This window comes from Aedes albopictus, chromosome 2 (genome assembly GCF_035046485.1).
Source record: "Aedes albopictus strain Foshan chromosome 2, AalbF5, whole genome shotgun sequence".
NCBI classification, from domain to species: Eukaryota; Metazoa; Arthropoda; class Insecta; order Diptera; family Culicidae; genus Aedes; species Aedes albopictus.
The window spans coordinates 491,049,105-491,076,441 of NC_085137.1; the positions used below are offsets into that span (position 1 = coordinate 491,049,105).

Sequence of the window (27,337 nt, forward strand, 5' to 3'; positions counted from 1 at the left end):
CAGTAGACGTTCGGTCGGTGCAAACGGTTTAACTGCAATGATTTTTAACTGCAAGTCCGGTAAGTGCAACAAATTTGCAGTTATCGCACCGCTATCCGTCAAAACGGTGCGCCAAGTTAGTCCAAATGAACAGTCGAATGATTTTTGCGTTCATTTAACGTCAATTGATGGGTTGTTGACGCCTGCCTGACGTTGCAGTTATCGAATTTTGTTCGCTAAGTGAAACGTAAACATGTTGCACTTATCGAACGTCTACTGTACATATAAAGTCCAAAATGCACTGGAATAATTGTTTGAAAAAAACAATGATCTGAACCAAATGAGTTCTAGTATGAAAACTTATTTTATAAGTTAAACATATTTTTTTCTTAACTTTTACACCAGTTGTAGGTATCATGATATGTGTTGTTGAGTTCAATATACCGATTTTGCACAAAATTTTATAGCGAATCGATAAAGTTTGAACCAACTGTTCATTTAGACCCCAAATTGTGCTGCTGCATTATTGGAAACAATACCTTTACCTATTTTTTCCACTGAATATTCTCTTTCAGGAGTACAGTAGACGTTCGGTCGGTGCAAACGGTTTAACTGCAATGCTTTTTAACTGCAAGTCCGGTAAGTGCAACAAATTTGCAGTTATCGCACCGCTATCCATCAAAACGGTGCGCCAAGTTAGCCCAAATGAACAGCTGGATGAATTTTGCGTTCATTTAACGTCAATTGATGGGTTGTTGACGTCTATCTGGCGTTGCAGTTATCGAATTTTGTTCGCTAAGTGAAACGTAAACATGTTGCAGTTATCGAACGTCCACTGTACATCTTTATGATATGATACCACCGGTATCACACATGTCATTATTTGCAAAAAATATGAGAATTGGTGGAATTACCCTCAATTCAGATCAACTCAGTCAACTCTGCGGTTGAAACATGGAGTAAATTGATCTTGAAACGACTTTCCGAATCCTCTAAGCAGAATACCCTCTTCGAATGAATGAATCAGCTCTGTACTAGGTACACTAGACATTCGGTCAGTGCAAACGATTTAACTGCAATGCTTTTTAACTGCAAGTTCGGCAAGTGCATCAAATGGTACGCCATGTAAGCCCAAATAAACAGTCGGATGAAGTTCACGTTCATTTTACGTCGGTTGATGGTTTGTTGACACTGTTAGGCGTTGCAGTTATCGGATTTTCGTTCGCTTAGTGAAATGTAAACATGTTGCAATTATCGAACGTCCACTGTACTTGTAATGTTTCCCAGTGTCAGTTATCCAGTTAATAACTGATACTGATGAAGATTACAAAAGATAATCGAAATACTCCTATCTGTCAAAGGATTAGCAAAAGAGGGCGAAATTAAAAGATACAAAAATGATTACACTCATTCGAAAAATGGAGTAAATTATAGCGCATTTAGTTCACCACTGGACTATCGCACTAGTTTTCACGAGTGCGAAAACGCTAATAAAAGTGCGCAATTGCATCAAATCAACTCGGTGTCTTCAGAGCACTTGTTCACCATAGATTTAAGAATTAGTGCGCCGAAGACATCAACCTGATTTGATGCGATCGCGCACTTTTATTTACGTTTTCGCACTATAGAAGTCGCAGTTCGCGGTCCAGTGGTGAACTAAATGCGGTATATTAGAACCACCATCCAAATCAATTTTTTTATATTTACGACGCTTTTGCAGCTATCGGTACTCTGATTACTCTGCCATATAAGGTGAGCGATGTCAGCCCGTTCGTCGAAATCTCTCTCTTACTTTGGTGCTGCCATACCCTTCTTCGTGTTTGCTTCATTCGCCTCTCTCTTGAACCAGAACTGTCAGTTGTGCAAAACGCAAAACAAAAATAATTAAGAGTCATTACATATTTCAGGCAAAATTGAAAATTGAAAATTTTCCCCAACATCATCTATATCTTCGATAAGAATTCTTGTGATTCCGAAATCATCGTAACGTCGGATGTCGAAAGATGTCCCGTTTTGGCAAAATGAACTAAAAGCTGAAGTTCGAACGCCAAGAAAGTTCTGAAGTGAATTACTTTTTTTCATTTGCCGAGCTTGTTCATCCAGGTGAAGGAAAAATTCGAACCCTTGCTCTGTTTTTGAGACGGGGATCGCAAAACAAATAAATCAAATTGGAACTGTAGTGTTTATAGAATCTTTCTTCCCGGATTAGCATTCGTGAACTTGTCTTATCAGCATCCGAAAGCAAATATTTACGATTTGCGATTTTTTTTTTTGCAGATTCTGTCTACCCCTAACCAAATTACCTGCCCGCCGCCGGGGGTGACATTGAGCCTAATTGGTGTAGTTGAGACTAACGAGGAGATTAGGGAGAAGCCAGAGAGTGCAGCAAGGTGCACGACAATGGCATCGACGATGCAGTTGGAGTTTGCCCAGGCCATGGCCGATTTTAAAAATATGTTTCCGGAAATGGACCGGGACGTGATAGAGGCTGTGTTGCGCGCCAATCAGGGAGCAGTGGACGCCACGATAGACCAGCTTTTGGCCATGAGCACCGATAATCAGGTAAAGGAGATAGATGGCTCAAGCTTGTGTGGAAAAATTGGAAGGTGTTGAATTTCAAATCCTTAGGGAGATCGGGGTAAAACGCGCCTCCTAAGGAGTAATTCGATTTTAGTTATGAAACGCATAAAAATGTCCATTCTAGTAGCCGCTATACAAAAAATCAATATGCTTCCATTCAATTACTGAAAATCACTAATCAATTGGTAATATGCGAAAAGAGAGCTCAAGAGCTGCATACATAGCGCTAAATTAAGGAAAATTTGAAAGGTGTCGAATTTATGCGATGTATCATGTTTTAAATGTTAATGCCTGTTTTGAAATTACGGCCAGAACCGACGCTTATTGACTCATGTTACCGAGTTTGGATCTTGAAATACGCGCTTTTACACTTAAAACGGTATTTTACTGCTAGTCTCAGTGAATCGAACACAAAACTGTACTTTTCGTAATCACTTCCTTTCTGATAACTACTTTTTTGTTAGCGCTCTTATTCGTTATTGTGCAAGTAAAAAACAGCATCTACGGATTTCAGAAGAGCGGAAGAAGTTGATTGCTCGTGTGATTTAAAAAAAAAATGCGTCCTCATGTAAAAAAGAACCTTGTCTTTAAAAATGTTTAAGGTGGCGAATTTCTGAAAGTCCTTGGTTAAAAAGTAAGGAAAATGCATTTGGTTACTCAAATTTATGGACAACCCGTACTCTCTCTTTTATCGGGTGAAGATCACTGCGTCCAGATTTTAGAACTGTGATTGTGATATACCCCGTTAGTTAGAGTCAAACCAAGTTTTGCGGGCTCCTCGATTTTGGTCAATTGTTGACTCATTTGATCATTGAGGTGGTTCAAAATTCATTTTTGCTCCACACCAACTTCTTTGTCTTCTCCCAAAATTTGAACTGATTTGGCTGAAAATTGAGACTGTACAGGCCCTTCCAAAGTTGTAAGCGAATTAATATAAGAAAACGATGTTTTTCATTCAAACGACTGTAGAATTTCTCCAAGTGCCCTAAAGGATTAGTTAGTTAAGTTGGCACTCCTGGGCTACTCTTTCAGCTACAACTTTGCCGAAGGCTAAATTCAACCCCCATGCCTCATTTGTTAGCTACCGATTTTTATCCAGATTCAAATTTTTTGCTAAACTATTCGATGAGCATCACTGCATTTGACAGAAGAACATATGTAGTATAGCCTAGCTTTTTGTGTGTCACCAGAAAATCAACTATTTCATATTAGAAAATCACCTACATGATTTTTTTTATTAGGTTGTGCCCTTACACGTGCATAAAAAAAACTATGCGATGCTGGGACTTCTTCCAGGGATTCTTTCGGACATAAAATAAAAGAAATGCTTTATGAATTCGAAGAGATACTCGTCCCGGAACTTTTCAGAAATTTATTCAAGGATTACCCCACACATTTTTCCGAAATTTCTTTATACCTCAAAAAATCTATCAAAGGTTCATTTGGAAATTTTCTCGAGGGATTTTTTTCAATTTTTACAGGGATTATTTCAGATATTTCACTATCATTCCTGAAAGTTTATCCTAGGATTCATTCAAAAATCATCCATGGATATCTTCAAAAATACCTTCATTGATTCCTTTAAAAACCCCTACAGGTATTTCTTCATTTATTTCTTGCCAATGTTCAAGAGATTTTTTTAAAAGAAATTCTGCTAAAAATACCTTTAGAAACTTCTAAAACCACAACAATTTTCTTCAAAATTTCCGCTAAAGGATTCCTCTAGAAAAGCTTTCATGAATTCCTCAGATTTTCCTCTAAAAGCTCTTATAGATATTCGTACGAGAATTCAATCAGGAAATCATCCACGGCTGCCTTCAAAAAATCAAAGGAAGGAATCTTCACAGTAGCTTATCTAGCCATTTCTACAGGTAATCCAACAGGAATTCCTTCAGAAATACGTAACTGATTGCCCCAGGAATATTTTAAGAAAATCCTCCAAGATGTTGCTTAGAAATGTCCTTGGAAATTTCTCCTGGGATTCCATCCAGAACATCTCTGGGATTTCTTCAGATATTCCTCTCTAGTCTCTAGAGATTCATTCGAAAATACTTCCTGAGGCTTCTATTTGGATTGAATTGGAGATTTCTTTAAAAATTCCTTCAGATAGTTTTCCTGGATTCCATAAGAAATACCTGCTCTTTCTGAAATTTTCCTCAGAATTCCTTAAAATATCTCAACAGAGACTGTCGTGTCCAAAAGGACACTTTGGCATTCCGGGCCAACCGATTCCGCCGGTCCAAACTCTACGCAAACGAAGAAGGAAGCAATGATGCAACCTACTCATGCGAAATACTTTACAAGACTGACGTTTCATTTCATGTTGATCGTTTGCTTTGTTTTTCCGGTGGTGCATCACCGCTACTAATGCTATATGCCCTATGTATCTTTTTTTCAGTATCTCTCTCAACCCCTACATTCTCCCTCTGTCCTACTCTCTATGCTTGCAACATAAAAAAAATAAAAATAAAAATAAAAATTTTGAATAACTTTGTATCAACCACATTTACATTGAATTTTATTGAAGCATAACTTATAATTTATAAAAAATATAGCTGATCATCACTATTGCAATCTTCGTATTTGTAATCACTTATTTCGACACCCTTATTATATCTTATTATTATAATTTTTACCTTGGCCGAATTGTCACGAAATTCTTTTAAAAAGCATTTGTTAGTTTTCCTTAAATCATCGAATAATCAGATCCTTCTAAGTAAGCTTCTCTTCATCATCACTATCATCATAATCATTATCATTATCATCCCCATCCTTTATCTTTCATCCTACTTCCTTCATCCTCCATCCTTCATCCTACATCTCCGTAATTGATTCTTCATATTTCATTATCATTATCATCATCATCATTGTCATCTTCACCCTTTATCCTTCATCCAACTTCCTTAACGCCTCATCCTACATCCTGCATTCTCCATACTTCATTATATATCCCTTATCCTTCATCACCATCACCATCATCATAATATTAATAATCATAAATATCCTACATCTTTATCTTACATCTTCCATTCTATATCCTAAATCCTAGACTCATCCTAGATCCTTCATCCTTAATCTTTCATACTTCATCCTTCATCCTAGATCCTTCATCTTTAATCATTATCATTATCATCATCATCATCAGCAGCAGCAGCAGCATCCTTCATCCTACTTCCAGCATCCGTTATTATTCATCCCTAATATTTCATTCTACATTCTACCATCTACACAGTGGCGTCACTTATTTATCGCCGCGGCATCTGCACCTTTCATCCTCCATCCTACATGCTTAATCCTTCATCTTTCATCATCCTACATTTTTAAATGCTTCCTTCATCCTTTACCCTTTATCTTTCATTATCATAATCATCATCGTCATCATCCCCATGCTTTATCCTTCATCCTCCATCCGTGGCCAAGTGGTCACGGAAATCTCTTATAAGGTATTTGTTAGTTTTCCTTAAATCCCATTCGGCGATCAGATCCTTTTAAGTATAAGCTTCTCTTCATCGTCACTATTATCATAATCATTATCATCATCATTCTTCATTAATCGTCTTCCATCATCATTATCATCACAGTCATCACCATCCTTCATCCCTCATCCTTCATATTTCATTATAATCCTCTTCCTTCATCCTACTTCATTCAATCTTTAATCCTTCATCCTCCATCCTTCACATCCTTTTTCTTTTATTATTTATCATCATCATCATTATCATCCTTCATCCCTCATCTTGCATCCTTGATATTTCATTCTACATCCTATATCTTCCATCCTTCATTCTCCATCATCATAATCCTGAGTCCTTCATCATCATCCTTCATTCTTCATCACTGACATCATCATAGGCTGACCGTATTTAACGGGACAACAAAATTTTCAAACACTCGCCACTGGAGCATAGTCAACGTTTTTGACTCAATTATTCGTTCTTTCCAACTGAAATAGTATTATCAACAACATGCTGTTCTGTTTTTTCACAATGATTTCCTTTTTGTCGAGATTCCAAAATGTGTCCCGTATTTAAACGGGACAAAACTGGTCAGCCTACATCATCACTATCATCACCATCATTATTATCATCATCCTTCGTTTTTCTTTATCATCATCATCATCCTTTATTAGGTATCACAATTTTAATCATCATCATCCCCTATCCTTCATCTTTCACCCTACAGCCTTTATCTTACATACTTCATTTTTCATTCTACATCCTCCATACTTTAACCTTCATCCTTAATCATCATAATCATAATCATCATTATCATTATCATCATCCTTCATCGTCTCATTCGTCCTTCTTTCAACATCCACAATTCTTCATCCTACATCTTTCATCCTCCGTCCTTGATTCTTCATCTTTCATTATCATTATCATCATCATCATCATTGTCATCTTCACCCTTTATCCTTCATCCAATTTTCTTAACGCCTCATCCTACATCCTGCATTCTCCATACTTTATTCTATATACTTCATCCTTCATCATAATCACCATCATCATATTATATAAATAATCATCATCATTATCCTAAATCTTCCATTTTATATCCTACATCCTAGACCCATCCTAGATCCTTCATCCTTTATCTTTCATATTTCATCCTTCATCCTAGATTCTTCATCTTTAATCATTATCATCATCACCATCAACATCATTCTTCTTCAAGCATCCGTAATTCTTCATCCCTAATATTTCATTCTACATTCTACCATCAACATCTTTCTTCCTCCATCCTACAAACTTAAGGACGCGTAGTGCGTCATCAGCATCATTGAAATTTCGCTCGATATTTCAAAGTGATAAAACAGTCACCAAAGCGCATATTTGTATGAAAATGTATCATCTCGTATGCTCACTCGTAAAGAGTGGTGTGATACTTTTTCTGCTGCGTGGCTGCAGAAATGCCCGTTTTTTGCGAGGCAAACAATCATTGAAAATTGAAAAGTTAATGATTTCTATGAAAATTCAGTGATGCACCAAGTCACCTTAATTATTATTCATCATCATCATCTTCACTCTTCATCCAACTTCCCGACTTTCAAACTCCATTCTACATCCCACACCCTTCAACCGCCATCCTTCATCCTTTACCCTTCATCTTTCATTATCATAATCATCATCATTAACCGCATCCTTAATCCTTCATCCTACATCTTATATCCATTATCCTTCTTCATCATCGTTATCATCAATATCATCATTCACCCTTCATCTATATCTTACATCTTATGTCCTACATCATATATCATTGCATTTATCCTATATCCTTCATCCTTTATCATTCATACTTTACCCTATATCTCTTATCTTTTATCCTTTATACTTTAATCGTCATCCCTAATCATTATAGTCATCATAATTCTTCATCCTTCTTCCAACATCCGTAATCCTTGTTCCCTCATATTTCATTCTACATCCTACACCTCTTATCCTTCATCTTTCACTGATAGGTTACCCTCTCAGGGAAATGCGCTTACCCTCTCAGGGGAAATATCATATCTGTTGCAGCTTACCCTCTCGGGGGAATTCGCTGTTAGCTTACCCTCTCGGGGGAATTCGCTTACCCTCTCAGGGGAATTACCACATCTGTTGCAGCTTACCCTCTCGGGGGAATTCGCTGTTAGCTTACCCTCTCGGGGGAATTCGCTTACCCTCTCAGGGGAATTACCATATCTGTTGCAGCTTGCCCTCCCGGGGGGAATTCGCTGTTAGCTTACCCTCTTGGGGGAATTCGCTTACCCTCTCAGGGGAATTACCATATCTGTTGCAGCTTACCCACTCGGGGGAATTCGCTTACCCTCTCAGGGGAATTACCATAGGGGCTGTCCATTAATTACGTAAGGGAATTTTTTCGATTTTCCGACACCCCCTCCCCCCCTTGTAAGATTTTTTGTATGAGAACTCAAAAATTTTTGCATGGCGCGTAAGATTTCTCAAACCCCCCCTCCCCCCATAAACCCTTACGTAATTAATGGACGGCCCCATCCCAAGTAACACAAGATGTTATATGATAGTTTAAATTTCACTATTAATACAAAGCGTGGTGTATTTTTCTTGAATTATTAACTTTATTTTCATTACTTATATATTCAAAACAGCGCAAAAAATGGCGGCTTATAAAACATCTTGTATGTAATATAAGATGCATCGTAAAACACTTGTAGTACTCAAAATGTTGTCAAAGAACACGTCATCCAACTCAAAAAAAATATATCAAGATATTTATTAGTAATATAACTTGCAAATAACATTTACAAAACAATAACATTTATTTGTAATATTCAAACATTTTTCAAGCTATATAACTTGCAAAAAACATTTGCTCAACATATCATTTGCACATGTTCGAACTAAGCTATTTGAAAGTTAGATAACTGATAGATTGCATTTATGTTTCAAAAATGAGATATCCTAACTACCATGGTACAAAAATATATGACAAAACAAAAACAAACAAAAACATTATAAATACATTTGGCATTTCTAGCCACATAAATATGGAACTTGGTTATGGAGTCAATGTTTGTACAAAAATGGATTACAACTAAGTCAAGAATTTGGGTAACCAATTAGGAAATGGACTGTTTTCACTGGTGGTAGCACTGATTTACGTGCGCTTCAAAATTTACCGTGAAACTAATGATTTTGCTCGGCCTTATTTTAAGCGCTGCTGCGTTTCCTCGTTAATCAGAACAAAAGTCAATCAAATTGTTCTGTTTTGCTAGCTTACTGAGTTCACACGATGAAACAATATGGCCGGTTTTCTATATGAAGCTAACAGTAACGTTCAAAAAATGTGAACAATTATCCAAGTATCCAAATACCAATTATTTTTTAGCTTGAAATGTATGTATCTTCGTGAGACACATGAGATTAGAGTGTTCTTAACTGACAAACTAGTTTTCTGCAGAGTCAATCATAAATCGAGAGAAACGACAATAATAATTTTCTGCTTATTTTAATTGTGCATGTATATTTTTGCCAGGTACTGTAAACTGGATGATATTTTTTTTAGAAACAAAAACGAAACGTCAAAAAGCACAGCAATCCACACGACGATATCTTGTGGTAGAACTGGTTCGTGCACTTATAAAACATTCAGATAACTTGCTTTTAACAAACATTCGACATAAGTTGTATTTATGTTTTTTCTATCATAATTAAACCGTTGAAATACCTGAACAACAATTTAGTTATAGCAGAGTTGAATCTGTCAAATTTTAAAAGTAAACAATGTCCGACGTGATCGAAAAAACTCTGCATTTGATTCGCAGTCTCGTTTGGTTTTTTTCATTAACTAGACAGTTGCTTTTAGACATTACATTAAAAGATACGATTTGACAAAATACCAGATTCTTCGCTGTTTGGTTCGGGACAATACGTGTCGGTATGTGTCGAGAGGAGGAGTTTCAATGGCATCTTGATGACGTCCACGATAGTTTGTGATCAGAAATAATTCGGCCGCACAAGAAATTCTGGAACAGTTGGCTTTAGATCAACTCTTTCTATTTAATTTTTTTATCTGACGAGTTGCACCAACAAATTCATTACCAAGTTTAATGGATTGATCTTTTCTCTGGCCACCGACCTCTGCAACCTGCACAAAGGTAACACCAAGCAGGATTTCATCTCGACATCTTCATCGGGGATCTTTACAGCTTCGCAGGAATCTGAGTGGAATTTTTCCATTTCATTTGGGAATATTCTGCAAAGTGTATTAATGTACATTCTGCTAAATTAAAAGTGAATAAATTAAATTCGTGAATTGAAACTTCTGTTGATTCATTTGTTTTTAATCTTGTATATAAATATGCAAAATATTTAGATTTGATAAAGATATTCGTGATGTGTTTACATTATTATAGAATGTAAACATTGTTGCTCTCAATATTCATTTGCATGATGCTCTAATAATGTTATATATTTGTTAAATTTACACATGTCATACAAGACACAGTTTATAATATTTCTTTGGTGGTTGTCATCGGCTAACTTTATTAAAGCATAATTATTACAAGATATGTTTTCTAGTTCAGTTATATCACAGTTTTAATACATCTTTTAAAAATATAATTTTGAAAGATGTTTTCTGTGTTACTTGGGATATCTGTTGCAGCTTACCCTCTCGGGGGAATTCGCTTACCCTCTCAGGGGAATTACCATATCTGTTGCAGCTTACCCTCTCGGGGGAATTCGCTTACCCTCTCAGGGGAATTACTATATCTGTTGCAGCTTACCCTCTCGGGGGAATTCGCTGTTAGCTTACCCTCTCGGGGGAATTTGCTTACCCTCTCAGGGGAATTACCATATCTGTTGCAGCTTACCCTCTCGGGGGAATTCGCTCTTAGCTTACCCTCTCGGGGGAATTCGCTTACCCTCTCAGGGGAATTACTATATCTGTTGCAGCTTACCCTCTCGGGGGAATTCACTGTTAGCTTACCCTCTCGGGGGAATTCGCTTACCCTCTCAGGGGAATTACCATATCTGTTGCAGCTTACCCTCTCGGGGGAATTCGCTGTTAGCTTACCCTCTCGGGGGAATTCGCTTACCCTCTCAGGGGAATTACCATATCTGTTGCAGCTTACCCTCTCGGGGGAATTCGCTGTTAGCTTACCCTCTCGGGGGAATTCGCTTACCCTCTCAGGGGAATTACCATATCTGTTGCAGCTTACCCTCTCGGGGGAATTCGCTGTTAGCTTACCCTCTCGGGGGAATTCGCTTACCCTCTCAGGGGAATTACCATATCTGTTGCAGCTTACCCTCTCGGGGGAATTCGCTATTAGCTTACCCTCTCGGGGGAATTCGCTTACCCTCTCAGGGGAATTACTATATCTGTTGCAGCTTACCCTCTCGGGGGAATTCGCTGTTAGCTTACCCTCTCGGGGGAATTCGCTTACCCTCTCAGGGGAATTACCATATCTGTTGCAGCTTACCCTCTCGGGGGAATTCGCTTACCCTCTCAGGGGAATTACCATATCTGTTGCAGCTTACCCTCTCGGGGAAATTCGCTGTTAGTTTACGCAGTCAGTGGAATTCTTTTTTTTTTTTTGCTTGTAAAATTACATATATGAAAACAACAATGTACATTATTGTATTACCATAATACAGTTAATTTACATGGACATGTCAATTTCTCTGCTCATTTAGGACTCCGTTCGACGTACTCAATGCAATCTAACCATGGGACAAACTGTACATCATTATTACTTTTGGAAACGAGCAAATGTCACAACAGTTTAGCGGGCTTGTTCAAAAGGCCCAGAAAACCTAAACGAGAGGAAAAAAACGCAGTCGCTAACCACAGCTACAATAACTGCTTGATATTGCAAATTCCGGGGCAAATTCAAAACTCAAGCCTGGAACCATAACAGAGCATTACCCTTTCTCCGCCTACATTGCCAAAACATTGTCTTGTCGTATCCCATTCAGAAAAGCAACCTGCAACAGGCAATCCTACAAGAAGAACTACAGCGGTTGTCAAAATTCTGCCTCTCGTTGACAATACGAAAACAAAATCACAGTCGCAATCTAACCCCGACGTTCCATTGCTTATCGCACTCCTCCACCAATCGGCAAACGAAACTACATCGCCAACCTTCTCATAACAACAAACCAAGTCGCGCGAGATTCCCCCTGGTCCGAGCTAAAAAGAATATCGATGGTTCTCCGGTATCCGTCCACTACCACATATTATGGGAAAAAATGCTTCCTTATATTGGTCCACCAGCTGTCCCGGCAAAATTTCGCACTGCTTCCCGACATTCAGTCCTACAGAAACATCCGTCTCAAAATGGACCTTCACATCATCCCGTTCTTCCTACTTTCTCGGTTACTTTTCCAATGGTTCCCTTAACATAAACACGTCAGAGCCCTACCCGCACGCAACAGTGAAATAGTAAAGGAAATCCATTGGACCGCTTTCGAGTCAAATCGCGACAAACAGACACCATTCCATTTTTATTTATATATCACTAGTTTACAAAATAAAACGAAAGTCGTGAACTTCTGTCAACGACCAAAATTTTCGAAGCATAATTTAGCGCTGATTTCGAAACCGTGCTTCAAAAAATTTAAAGTAGAACAGTTTTTGAGTTTTAGCTCAATAACAAGTTCTACAACTTTTTAAAATATGGAATTTAATAAAATTCAAATATCTTGCGTTTTGATCAACCAATTTTAAATCTTTTTCCATAAATTAAAAGCTGAATATAATACCATTCGATCATCTGAATGCAGGTTTTGCGTCAGATTGATGAAATTCAAGATATTGGCGAGTTTTGGGGAAAATCTCCTTAAATTTTAGCAAATTTTCCAAAAATATATGAAGAAATGTAATTTTTTCAATAAGAAAAAAACAATTTAAAAATTCTTTCTCGACGTTTATTTGACATATCATATGTAGGCGAGTTACAGTAAAAAATTCAGCTCAATCGGAGCATTAGTCACGGAGAATGAGATGTGTGAAGTGAGCGACTTTGCTTTAAAATAGAACAAAAATCGATTTCAAATCATCAACGTTGTATGGAAAGTCGAAAAAAATTCCGCTCTACTGTAATTTTTTTCCTTCACGTTTTCGAACTCAGGGCATGATTCTACACCAAAAACGATCATTAGCTTACCGAGTTCAAAAATGCTGTAAACTAGTGTATTTAGACATTCTGGGAGCTTACCCAAGTAACATTTTAAGTTTTGTTCGGCTCTACAAGAGATCTTCATGACCAATTTTATTTAACTTGCAATAAAACTGAATCATACATCAAAACCTCTTGATAACCTCTTTGAGAGCATCATCCGGCTAATTGGACCACTCTCGGAGAGGGTTTGCAAACCACATTAAGAGTAGCAATAAACTCGTTTTAAAACCTAGTTGAAAAATGTTCCATTCTCGTTTGTTGTTGTTGTTTTTTTTCTAATCTAATCTAATCTAATCTAACGCATACGCAGCCAGTACAAGAAAGCATCCTGGAAAATAATCGGGTTAGATTACGCCCAATTATTTTTCTTGTCAATATTGATGCTTGCAGCATATCAAGGATATGATACAAGCGTCAAAGCGGCCAGGCCTACTGCGTAGCGTTTACCGCAGAGATGATTCTTTGAAATTCTTCGATTATATTATATGAATCAAAATAAAATCTACTTTGGCGACTACTTTTACCCGCAATCAAAGGTACGCGCGAGATAGTCGCCTAAGGAAACATACCTGTTTTCAAATTTTCCATCATAGGGCTCTTTGATAATTCTTGAAAAAGGGTCTCCACATGGCCGGATGATGTGATGACTGCTGTGACTGCACGTGCTATTTGCATCGCGATTGAATTTCGACCATCACATAAGGCCTTGGAAAGTAGTCGCCATACTTGTGATTTTCATGCAACGCACAATAATAAACTTTCGTTTAACATCGAATCACTTCTTGAATCTACAGGGGAGGAAGGATGCGTGGACATACCGTACCAAACGCTCCGAGATATTTGCAATAATATGGTTCAATATATACAGTATACAATAGAGAAATAAGAAGCATGAAACGTCCTCACCAAGTTTGTCGTTTTATATCTATTTGACGATCGTCTTTTCTGAGCCAGGTTCCTTTTGATGTGGGATGCTGCTTGAAAAATGTCACGCCACCAAAACGATCAACACTCGCGCACTTAGTTGTTGTACGAATTTTCTCAATGTTTTCTGGAAAGCACAAGTCATTACACTAACACACTGTTCTGATTTAAAAAAAATTACACCAAGAATATAAAGCTTAACAGCATTGGCAAAAGCACACGATGCGGCATGCAAAGCCGGTGTCCGCCAGTTCGCGACGTATCACCAAATCAGTCACTAGCGGAATCACGATATCAAGTCCTCCCGGTAGCAATCACAAAACGAAAATCTTCAATTTGAAGTTAAGAGCTTCAAAGATGCAACACAACCAATATGCCAAACGGATTCCGCAAATGATACGCTTAATACTTCCGGATGGCATAGCTCTAGCCAAATTATCGCAAAAACCACACAAAACATGAGAGCGAAAAAAACCGTGACAGGCAAAACAAATTCACGTCCGATCGCGGCGAGGCCTACTTCGATTCTTCTTGTTGTTGTTGTTTTTTTTTCAACAAAAAACTATGACAGCACAAGATGCAGAGAAGCTTCTGTGATGGCACGTAAAATTCAGGAGGATACATCATTCGTAAGTAGAAAGCGATCATATCAAAGTAATATTTTAGTAGTTATTGTGCTGGTAGGCTTATGCGCATTCGAATTTACCGTGAATATTGGGGTTGCAGAATCATAAAATTAATGCGCTTCGAAAATAGTGAATATTATCATCTTGGAATGAAATAAATCAATTTGTGAATTTAGTAAAACTATCTCGAATCACAAGAAAACTCAGCAAAGAAATTTTTTAAGTGAGCATGTTATGAAAATGGCGACAAACTATCAATTCATTGCTTATTTAAGCAAAATCAACTATTTTCCATTCACGTAAGCTAATTATTCAATATGGCGAGGACCATAATCAGCGAAAATAAAACGAAAGCAAGTTTACTTTTATGATGACCGCAATAAACCTAGCAGTGTCGTAGTTTCTGCTTTTCCACCAACAGATGTCGTTACTAATCGAACGGATCGCCATCTGTTGAGAGTTTTAACAGTTTTATTGTGGTAATAATGATTACCAGAAGGTTTACATATCGGAAAGTTTTGATTACTCTTAAATTCTGTCTTTATGAATATCTTCAAGTATACTATAAAACATTTTATCAATGGTTTTCATAAAAACAGTCATAAAACTGTGGGTTTTAATTATTGCTGTAATAAAACCTAAATAAAAATCAATCAAAACCAATCAGCAATGGAATTGTTACTTGGGTACCTACCGGCTGTGCCATTGTCGTGTCCATAAGGACACTTTGGCATTCCGGGCCAACCGATTCCGCCGGTCCAAACTCTACGCAAACGAAGAAGGAAGCAATGATGCAACCTACTCATGCGAAATACTTTACAAGACTGACGTTTCATTTCATGTTGATCGTTTGCTTTGTTTTTCCGGTGGTGCATCACCGCTACTAATGCTATATGCCCTATGTATATTTTTTTCAGTATCTCTCTCAACCCCTACAGAGACTTCTTTAGAATTTTATACCTTCTTAGATATGTTTTATTACATTCAGCGATTCACGCAGAGATTCCTTCAGAATTTCCTCCAGATATTCCACTATGTATTTTCCCAGAAATTTATCCAGCATTTTCTCTTAAGAAAAACTCCACGATTTCTTCAAGGATTTTTAAAAATATTTCTTTGAAATTTCCACAGGAATTTCTCTAAAATTATCTGAAAAGAGATTTTTAGAATAGATTATCTATGCATTTTTCCAGGTATTCCAACAGGAATTCCTTCAAGAGTACGTCAATAGATTGCTCCAGGAATTGTTAAAAGGATTTTTCCAGGAGTTGCCCTATAAAGTCATCAGTTAACTTTTCTAGGAATATCTCGAGGAGTATCTCCAGGAACTTCTTCAGAAATAAATCCTGAGATTTCATCAAGAACATCTCTGAGGTTCAGTTGTGAAAATTTTCTTGACTTCAAGAGAGGCAGTCCAAGTTCCAGTACTGGAACGTCGTTGGAACGTCGAGCCAGAAAAAGAAGAAATAAGAAGATCTCTGATATTTCTTCAGAGGTTCAGGGTTTCTTCTAGAGATTCATTCCAGAATACTTTCTGAGATTTCTACATGGATGGAACTGGAGATTTATTTCCAAAATTCCTTCAGATGTTTTTCCTGGATTGTTTCAGAAATTTCTACTCGGCTTCTTTCTGAAACTCCTATATGCAAAAATATCTTCAGAGATTTCTCCAGAATTATAAGGAGATATTCTAAAATTCAGCAGGATATTTTCAAAAGTTCTACCAGGGATTTTTTTCAGAAATTCAACTAAAAATTTCTATTAAAATCCAACAATGTTTCCTTCGGAAATGCTTCAAAGGTTCAAACCTCCTTGCCAAATTACTTCAGGAATTTATACAGAACATCCCACATGTTTTTTTTTGTTTTGACTGATCATTTCTAATCTGAATGGAAACCCTTGAACCACTCCTAGTGATATTTTTCGCGATTCCTATAATAAATTCCTCAAAATGTTCTGGAGGGACTTCTGGTCAAAAATTCTTGAAGCAGTTTTTAAGTAATCTCTGGAGGAACTTCTGAATGAATGCCAGGGAGAATATCTGAAGCAATAGATGTACTTCCAAGGAAAATTGCTTGAGAAATTTTTTGAAGGTTACCTTGCAAAATTCGTAGTTTTTTTTTTTTGAAATATCTGCAGAAATCCCTGTAGAAATTGCCGACAAATGTACCGGAGGATTTTTTGAAAGAATACTAGGAAGGACTGTTGGAGGAATCCTGCAGGAACAAAAAAAAATTAAAAGTCAGATAGAATTCATTAGAATCACCGAAAAAAATTATTAAAAAAATATGTTTTTTTTTGTTTGAATCTTTGAAGAACTGGAGAACCCTCTGCATGTATTCATGGAAGAGTTTCTTGGTTCGAGTGTTTTGAAAATTTCCTAGATTTATGCTAAGGAATTGGTTCTGAAATAGTTGCTACAGAAATTACCGAGATTTTTTGAGAAATACTTCAAGCATCATCTCAAAAAAAAAAACAGTTTTTGAAGAAAGATCTACATGTAGGAGCCTGGAAGAATACATACCTGGAGGAATTTTTGAAAAAGCCCCTGGAGGAACTTATAGAAAAAGCTCTTATGAATTTTCCATAATAATTTTTAAATTTATTCCAGAGAAAATCCTCTGATATATATGGAATAATATCTTAAAAAACCCTCTGGAAAAATTCCAACAAAAAAATAGGAATTTGAAAAGAAAAATCCTAGAGATATACATGAAAAAATCTCAGGACTATTCTTCGAATTTCCATCCTTAGAAGAAATGTTTAAGGGTATTCCTGAAGGATATTCACAAGACGCGATGCGAGGCATCAGTGTGTTCTTACGTTAGCATAAAACGTTATGATGTTATGAGTGTTTAATTCCTGAAAGAATTCCAGGAGAAATTCCTAAAAAAAATTCTTGAAGCATTCCTGTACAAGTCCCCAAATTCTGATAATATTCCTGGAGGAATTACTTCAGAAACATTAGAAAAAATAGTTGTACTAACTTTTGCAGCAATTCTTGAACGAATTTCCTAAAAAATCCCTGAAGATAAATCTTTTGAGAAACTGCTGGAGAAAACCCAAGAAAAATTCCTTAAAGAATATCCGGAAGAGTCCTTGCAAAAAAAATAAAAAAATACACGAACAGGATTGCATTCAAAAGGAATACTTGGAGAAATCTTTGGAAAAACTCTTGCAAAAATCTTCCCTCTATAAAAAAAAACCTGAATCAATACCTTAAGTGATTTTTGGGCGTTGTCCCTGCAGATAATCGTGAAGAAAATTCGAATTGAGTACATAGGAAGGAATGCATTCTAAAAGAATTCTCGGAGGTATTTTTAGAAGTCATAAATGGAATTTTTACAGGTTCCGCGATAATTATAATTAAGAAAAAGTCGTGAAGAAATAATTCATAGCGGAGTTTTCCAGCAATATTTTAAATAAGGCATAATATGTATTAAAGTCGTTTTCACGGGAACATAATAGAGGGCGCTGAAATGTGGACACCTTAAGTAACTAGCTCTACTTTAACCATGTCAACACTGAGTCTTGGGCAACCCGCTATCTCCAGTAAATAAGTACTGGTGGCCTTCGATTGTTATGGCTAGTTTCCACTTCGTACGTACTGTGCAAAAAGATAGGACAAGTAATGGGTAAGTAATGATTCCGCTTCAAAATTACTTGTGCAGTTCGCAGATGGCAAGTAAGGAAAAAAGTGTAACACTCGTAACGCCTCCCGTGCAAATCAAATGGAGCTGTCACTTTTCCTTGCGGAAAAATTGTTCGCGCTATTATTCCGTAAGGAAAAGTAACGTTTCTCCCCGTACTGGATCAGTTGTCAAAATTACTTGCGGAAAATGGGGGAATTTTACTTGAGCGTTCTACTTGGCAACACGAAACTTAGCCTTAGGCGGGAATGGCAGCAGCCAAGTAGGAATCTTTGTCTAGGCAGTAATGTGATGATGCGGTCGCTCGCCCGAATGAGTTATGACAGTTTTAAGACATGACAGCCGAATGAATCATATTGATGAGTCATGACTTATTTTTATATGTCTCATCTTATGGTTATCTCATGATCCAGACCACCTAGAAAGTTCATGTCTTCAGCAAAGTTATTCGAGGACACATGGCTTTCAAATGATGGACAGTTTTGTAGGCAATTCTACCGCAACGTGGTGCTAGTGTGCATTAAAATAGAATATTTTCACATGTTTTATCTCATGTCCTTTTCCGTGCTGGAGTAAAAACATATTCTTGAGTTTCAGAATCTATTCAGAAACTGATCCTCCAAAAATTCTATCCTCATTTCAGAACGAAAAACTCCGCCAGGAGTTGGATGACGATACGGGAAGGACGCCTCCATCCGGTGGAAACAATCTATCCACAACGCCTGCAAAGGTACCGGACCAAAGCGGAAACCTTACGAGCGCCATATTTGTAGTGGACAATCCGGCAGCTCTCGGAGCTTCCCCCAAAATCAAGAAATCTTCAGGCAGCACCAGTGCCACCAACAGTCCGCGGGCCGTCATCGGCGGTAACGCACGTAACGGCGAAAGGACGACCGCTCACTCAAAATGGAATCCGCCATTGGTGGGACCACTTCCGCCCACGTTTCTGCGGCTGTCCGGATGTGGCGAGGGATCCCGGAATACGGAGTTCGACCTCGGTGACGAGCAGTTCGCCATGATGCTGCAGAACGAGGAGTTCATGGCCGAGCTGAGATGGAACCAGGAGTTCCTGTCGGCGCTGGAGAAGGACCACCAGGGCAAGGTTTCGGACGATGCCGCCTTCAAGGAACGACTGCGCCACATGGGTAAGATTTCGCGGAAAAAGTTTGCCCAGCTGGCGAGGGTGTTCACCTGGCAGCGGGGCGGTACCAAAAAGGCCAGTGCCGTTAGACATCCGGACTCGCTGCTGCTGCAGGAGGAACACAGCGACGACGATGAACCGAAAAAAGTCGCCAAAAAGTAAGTCCGCTAGTATTTCCGATAACTACCTAATATGAATCACAACCCACTATCTATATATATCGAGTAGTCGAATCTCCGTTTGCAGCAGGGAATGAGGGCGCGCGGTCTAAGGAAGAACTCATACAACACACATTACATTGCGAAAGGTACTAAAATGTTAAAACTATCCAGGAGTGAGCGTACGAAGGTGCAAAATTGATTCCAGAATTTTACCTTGCTTTTTTTAGTAGGAGAACGGGACTAGGAAGGGGGGGTGGATAAGACTGTTATATTTTTCTAGGAAAAGTTTGGAGGGAAAACTTATCCGATACATGATACTACTACTACCGATGGTGGACTGAGCGAGAGCAGGGTTTGGCGAATGTATATGGCGTGTCATATCAGCACAGATGGCGAAGAATTTATGCGATTGGCCGTTTAGTTTCCAAGCCCCGCATCGCGCGTGCAATCACTTTTGTTATTTATTTGTAAATAGGAAGAGATCGTTTATTTTATTTTTATTTTACACTTGATTTAAAGATTTGTTAGTTGTGTAGTTTAGGGAAATAGTTGCATTTAAGGTTCGTATACATTTCTTACTGATTTTGAGTATTTCGACGTCACTTTAAGTTTACCCTTGTAACTAAAAATTGAGGTAAAATGTATTTCAGCTAGGCAGCTTGAATACGATTGGTTAGAATACTTTTTTTACGAAATTTGTTTTTTTTTATATATAAGAAAGTATTTAAGAGCTTCCACTTTAAATTTGTCTCTTGGAAGCATAAGCTTGAAAAAATATTTCGTATCTTTCTTTACAAATTCCAAGCACTGGGCTATGACTATGAAGCATCAAAGCTTAAGTAACCAGTAGTTCGGGTAAGAGTGCACATTAAGATCTAAGCAGCTTGTTGGAGGATGATTTATATCTTTCTAAACATATTCATTTTTATGAAGTTGTCAGAGCATGAAAGTTCACATAGGATAGCCGGATAGCGTTCTCAGAAGCTTCTGACGGAACTTTCTCAAAATAAATGAAACGCAAAATTGATGATTTTTTTTCAGCACGAGTCGTATCCAACGAAGCTTGTCAAGTGTGATCAAGTTCGATCAAGTAAGTAACATGTGAACCTCTTAAGTAGCTTGAATGTTGCTTTGGTTGTTCCTAGGCTGTGCATCTTGAAATTGTCCGTAAGCATATTGTACCACTTAAACAGCTATGCAGAAAGTTCGATTCAGAAGTCTGTCAGAACTTTGTGAAACTTGGAAGTATATTTTGTCATAGATATCGGAACTTTTGGTTATTTGTGTTAGAGCGGACAGTGGGAACACCTTTCGGACGAGTAATTAGAACGCGGTTTTACAAGGAAAACGATCTTTAATGAAAAACACGTCTTGTTCGAATACAATGCAAAACAGTAATGAAAAAAGTCCCGTAACTTCTGTGTCGGTAGACGGGTGATGAGTGCGGCGAAAAAGTGGTGCCCGATGAAGTAGGGGGTTTCGATTATCTCGCCGCTTTCGCTGAATAGGGTTGTTCAAGAGGAGATTGCCGTCGCTCCAACACTCCTCCTCGATCTCCGATGGAACCATCCGTGAGCCCCAGCATTTCCGAGAAACGGTTGTGTTTGATTGCGGCAAGGGGCTTCGTTAAGATGTCCGCGGTCATCATGTTTGTAGGACAGTACTCCAAACATATCTCCTGGCGTTCGCAGAGGTCCCGGACGAAATGTTGACGCGTTTCTATGTGCTTCGAGCGCTTGCTCAGGCGATCAGAGCTGACAAAGCTGAGACAACTCTGATTGTCCTCGAAAACAGTGGTTGGTTGATTCTGTTCTTCGTTGAAGTCTTTCAGTAATCGACGTATCCAGACAACCTCTTGGCAGGTTTCACTCAAAGCACAGTACTCGGCTTCCATTGACGACAAGGTTACCGAGGTTTGTTTCCTGCTGATCCAACTAATGGCGCCACCGTTGAAGAAAATCACTGAACCTGTCGTTGATTTGCGGCTGGAGACATCTCCCGCCCAGTCAGCATCGGAGTATGCTACCAGACATGTCCCAGCGGCTTGCGATCGTCCCAACATCAATTTCCATTCCTGCGTTCCCTTTAGGTATCTGAGGATTCTCTTAGCTGCCGTCCAATCGGATTCGGAAGGGCTGCTCACTTTCCTGCCCAGAATTCCAACTGTATTCGCAATGTCCGGCCGAGCTGTAACAGCGATATATAGAAGAGCACCTACCAAACTTCGGTAGTGCTCCCCATCCTGCAGCGGCTCACTGGGTTCCGTATCCTGAGGGTATCCAACATTCATCGGCGTACGGCTCGGCTTCGCATTTCTCATTCCAAACTTCGCAATCGTCCTCACAATGTAGCTTCGCAAACTGATAGAGTAGATTCCATCGTCCTTTGCCACCTCCATCCCTAGAAAGTAGCGGGTTTCTCCAAGATCACAAATGTCGAAGAACTGCTGTAATCCATGGAAGACATCGTCGATCATTGCTTGGTCTGACGCAGCGACCAACATGTCATCTACATAAACTAACACATATATCCTTCTTCCATCCGGAACCGCCTTGAAGAAAAGACACTGATCTGTTGAACTTCGCTGGAATTCTAGCTTCGAAAGCACCTCTGAAAGCTTCTCGCTCCAGCAGCGTGCGGACTGCTTCAATCCATAAATACTGCGCCGGAGCCGGCAGACATGGTTTTCTTTCCCCGGTACCTCAAAACCAGGCGGCTGTCTCATGTAGACTTCTTCGTGTAAGGTACCATACAGGTAGGCTGTTTTAATATCAAAATTCCTCAGAACGAAGTTGTTTCGTCCTGCCACAGCAAGCAGCGTCCGCAATGTCGTGTAACTAACCACAGGAGCGTATACTTGGTCATAGTCTACACCGAATTTTTGTGTGTAACCCTGGGCTACAACACGCGCCTTGTATTTCACGATGTCGCCGTGTTCATTTTGCTTCACCTTGAAGACCCACCGGCTCCCAACGATCTTCCGGTTCTGCGGGGCCTCCACAAGCGTCCACGTGCCGTTCTTACCATGAGAATGCATCTCGTCCTCCATAGCGCTGACCCAGAATCTCTTCTCCGGCGACTCCATGGCTTCACGAAAGGTCGTCGGTTCCACCACGGCACGCTTAGCAATGCCGACGACGTAATCCGACAATTTGCTCGGCATCACTCCTCTGGTCTTCCTGTTCGGCAACTGCTTGATTTGTTCTCCGGTATTTCGCTCCTCCTGAACCGGATGATCCTCATCAAAACTTTCAAAACCTCCCGCATCGCTTCCGTCAGAGCACTCGTCGCCGTATGATCCAGAATCCCTCGCTGACTTCGGTTCTTCATGTCCCTGCTTCGGCAAATTCGAACTGGCCTTCTTCCGACTGTTCAGCTCCACTTGCGACGAACCGTTGTCCCATTCGACGAAGCTAGCGTCTCTGCTCACTGTTATTGTGTCTGTCGTACGATCCAAGAATCGGTATCCCTTCCGATCCTCCGCATATCCGACGAATGTCAGCTTCCGCGACCGAGGGTCCAATTTGCTCCGTTTCACGTCAGGTATATGGACATACGCATCGCTCCCGAAGACTCGCAAATGATCCAGTACCGGCTTTCTGCCGTACCACCGTTCGTACGGTGTACCGTCGACAGCTCGGGAGGGAAGCCGATTCTGCAGATACGCTGCTGTACGGATGGCCTCGCCCCAGTACCGTTTCTCCATGCCGGCATCCAGGAGCATGCATGAAGCCATCTCCTGGAGGGAGCGGTTCTTCCGCTCCGCCACTCCATTGGATTGAGGCGAGTACGCGGTAGTACATTGGGCAACGATGCCCTCTTTTGCATAAAAATGTTGTAAATCTTTGTTTATGTACTCACCGCCGCCGTCCGATCGGATGATCTTGGGCTTCCTCCCGAAGTAGTTCTGACAGAACGACACGTAGTCCTTTACCTTCTCCTTCGCCTCCGACTTTTCGCGCAGCAAGTATACAACGGTGAACCGGCTATGGTCATCTATCAGACTCATAAAGTACCGATTACCGCTCGGTGTCACGTTGTTAAATGGTCCGCACAGGTCAGTGTGGACCAGATCCAAAATATCCTTCGACTTCTTGTCCATAACACTAGGGAAAGGCTTCCGGGTGAGCTTCCCCTCAAGGCAGATTTCACAAACTTCTTCTCTTCGACATTCCGTCATTTTCACTCCGCCGCCGAGGTTTTCCCGATTCACTTTATCGATCGCGTCCATGTCCCGATGGCCGAATCGCCGGTGCCACAAGTGACGACACTTCTCACTGTGGCTGTCACCGACCGACTGCATCGCGCGTTCCACTTCACTCAGTTTATACAAGTTCCCGAATCGCTCGCCGATCGCAACGACATTCCCGGAACTGTTCACGATGTCACAACCGTCATCATTGAAACGCACTTCGAGTCCTTTGCTTGCCATCTTTCCGATCGACAGGAGGCTTCCATCCAATCCCGGCACAAACAACACTTCACTAATGCGAATGTCAATCGGTTTGCCGTCACCGCCGATTCCGCGAATAACACCTTCACCCAAACCAGCCGTTTTGGTTTTGTTGCCATCGGCCAGAACAACATCTGCTCCGGCACGCTCAGTCAGCGACGTAAAAAAGCTTCTGTCACTTGTCATGTGACATGATGCACCGCTGTCCATGATCCACACATTCTTCACTGTATGCCCCGCAATAAAACACAACGGCTCATTGTTTTTCTGCACTTGTTTGGCCTTAGGAGGTGCCGACTTGCCCTCCTGTTTCGAATCATTCCCGCTGCTCTTCTGCAGTGCTAAAAACTTCCGGCAATTCTTCTTATAATGCCCCGGCTTTTTACAGAAGAAGCACACTTTCTCATCGTCGCGTTTAGTGTTCGATTTCATCGCCTTTTCACCAACCGATTTACCGTTCGACCGATCCGCACTCCGTTGGTACGCGTCCAACAGTTTGGATTTTACGAGATCGAGTGTTACGTCCGCGTCCGGTCGGCTTTCCAAAGCCATCACTAAACTGTCAAACGAACTCGGTAAACTGCGAAGAATCATCGCCACTTTTAACAACTCGTCGAGTTTCTGCCCGACGTTCTCAAGCCGCTCGAACAGCTCATCCAGAGCGACGAGGTGACTTTCCATATCACCGCCTTCGGAAAGGTTAATGGAGCACAACCGTTTTAAAAGTGACACTCGCGACGACATATTTGGTTTTTCGTGGTACGCCTTTAGCGAGTTCCACGCCTCTTGTGCACTTTCTTTCTTCTTCACCAAACTATACTGCGATTCTTCCAAGCACAACCCGATTGTTGCCAAAGCACGTTGATCATCGCGAATCCAATCGTCGTCCGGCTGCTCTGGCTTTGCACCGCTTATCACATGCCAAAGTTCCTCCCGAATGAGCAGCATCTGCATTCGGAAGTTCCACGACTGCCAGTTACTGTTATTCAGTCGTATGAAAGAAAGTTTCGAAATGTCCGCCATATTGTATCCACTTGTCTCGCACACGCGTGCCGAAAACCGCCGACGAAATTACCCCGACCGAGAAAAACACTTTACTGCGAAAACCGAATCACTTCTGCGTTTTCCGATCATCCACTGGGCCCATCACCTGTTAGAGTGGACAGTGGGAACACCTTTCGGACGAGTAATTAGAACGCGGTTTTACAAGGAAAACGATCTTTAATGAAAAACACGTCTTGTTCGAATACAATGCAAAACAGTAATGAAAAAAGTCCCGTAACTTCTGTGTCGGTAGACGGGTGATGAGTGCGGCGAAAAAGTGGTGCCCGATGAAGTAGGGGGTTTCGATTATCTCGCCGCTTTCGCTGAATAGGGTTGTTCAAGAGGAGATTGCCGTCGCTCCAGTAATTTGAGCATATTTTGAGAAGCTATAGAGAATTTCCGCAACCGGGACTTCATATACTTTTTCATTTAGAGATGTCTTGCATCCCTGTTGGCCTGATTGTTGCAGCAAAACTTCGATCGGGTAACGCGAAATGTCGAACATGCCAAACTTTTGGTTACTTTGTGTACGCCCTTTATTAGCATATTTGCAACTCTGATTAGTAAAAGCAATCGTCAGCAGTTTTTTTTTTAAGGATGTTATGTTGTAGATAAGGAAATGCGATTAAGATAAAACCTAGTAGAAGTCAACCAACTGAACAAAAGCAGATTTAAGAGTACTAGTCACCCAAACTCGAACGAACGAACGGAAAGCACCACTTGAATGTGGCAACATAACAAAACAGAAACACAAACATTCATACATACACTATTAATTTATGAAACTATGAAGATACTATGTGAAGAGCAGAAACGAGCCTAAATATTGATGAAGTACTATGTAGGATCTAAATGGTGAGAATCAGCAGGACAACCACGGCAGAACAACAACAACCATATTGTAAAACAACAACTGTAACTGTAGTCAATAATCTGATCTGATAATTCAAAACAGAATCGCATATGCTCCGCCGACCTTTGATTGCCGTTGTGGTATTTTCTGGATTATGCGATATTTATTACCTACGATTATCTTAGCTTAACTAAACTGTGTAAATTACGGCGAACCCTTCTCCCAATCCCATTTATTAGCGCATATGACTCAACTGAGGCAAAACCACTATTGTAAAAAGAATGAAAAAAATATATTTAGCGATTGTTTACTACTTTTAGGATGATCTGATAAATTCGAAATTTATATGACAAAAAAAGTTTATCGACGAATCTCTGGAAACAAAAGCAAGGTAGCAAGGTTTGATGGTTATTTCAGGTAGCGTGTTTTATTATATACGTTTTGGTAGGTGAATAAGTTACTGGAAATCTGTTTCCAACTCTGATGGGTTAGTACTTACCGAAATTGTGGAAGACGACATGTTTGCCAAAAGTATTATTGATTTTCAAACATTTTTTTTTTTGGTAGGTAGTTAAAGCGCAATCCAGCGACTTGAACGCGATTGACGACATTCACGTTATTTTTTTTATTTTGTGGAAACTTTAAGACGCATTATGCAACTCTCAGGATTAAGTACTCTTCAGTTCAAAGAATCAGAAGATGTTTTGTACAACCATCTGGATGAAGTAAACTTTAGTTGAACATTGCTCTGCCTAGTCTAGTTTAGTCTACACATACACAGTCAGAAGATTGTTAGAAAATGATAAAATCGACAACTTTTTCGTCAACCGCCCCTATATATGATGTAAATGTGAAGAAAAACTTTGGGAGTGGCGTTACTAAGCAAGTTTATGTCACTCCTTTAAAACGCTTCTTTATGGGATGAGCCATAGGATTTTCGGCCTAATGTCTTGGAAAGACTTTGCTTAAAAGACATTGCTCGCTCTAAAACGCGAAAAAGTGTTGCTCCCATCTACTTTAAACAACAGCTTGCGAAAATTCAAATGGAAGATAGAAGTGGATAGAAAATGAACTTCTTCACCAAATCTGTTGGCGCTGGGTAGATCTGTCGCAACTCAAAAGCAGTCGTGGGCAGATTGTTGTGGCTCCGGGGAACTATCAGCAACCAGGTGCACGTTACGGTCGCTTCAACGCAAATATAATGGCACCCGCTGCTGAATGCCCGTCACTAAGTTCGGCCCGAATGAGGATCAATTGGCTTCTTTAACGGTGTTGAGATAATTC

At 39.8% G+C, this 27,337-nt stretch overlaps 1 protein-coding gene across 2 annotated transcripts; it reads left to right on the top strand.

Moving 5' to 3' along the window:
• The first annotated feature begins 1,814 nt into the window (after positions 1–1,814).
• Positions 1,815–20,065, top strand: LOC109423312 (CUE domain-containing protein 1). Of its 2 annotated transcripts, none has more exons than XM_062854215.1 (3): positions 1,815–2,187; positions 2,257–2,541; positions 19,045–20,065. In XM_062854215.1, the coding sequence occupies exons 2-3, from the start codon at positions 2,380–2,382 to the stop codon at positions 19,702–19,704; spliced, it is 822 nt and encodes a 273-aa protein (XP_062710199.1). In that variant the 5' UTR covers positions 1,815–2,187; positions 2,257–2,379; the 3' UTR covers positions 19,705–20,065. The 2 variants fall into 2 exon arrangements, with proteins under 2 accessions (XP_062710199.1, XP_062710198.1); XM_062854214.1 differs by having other exon boundaries at positions 1,815–2,082.
• Positions 20,066–27,337: the final 7,272 nt, after the last annotated feature.

Coding starts and splice junctions, on each gene's coding strand:
- LOC109423312 (XM_062854215.1), top strand. CDS start 2,380: ATGGCATCGACGATGCAGTTGGAGTTTGCCCAGGCCATGGCCGATTTT. Junction 2,542..19,044: donor CCATGAGCACCGATAATCAG/GTAAAGGAGATA, acceptor TCCTCATTTCAG/AACGAAAAACTCCGCCAGGA.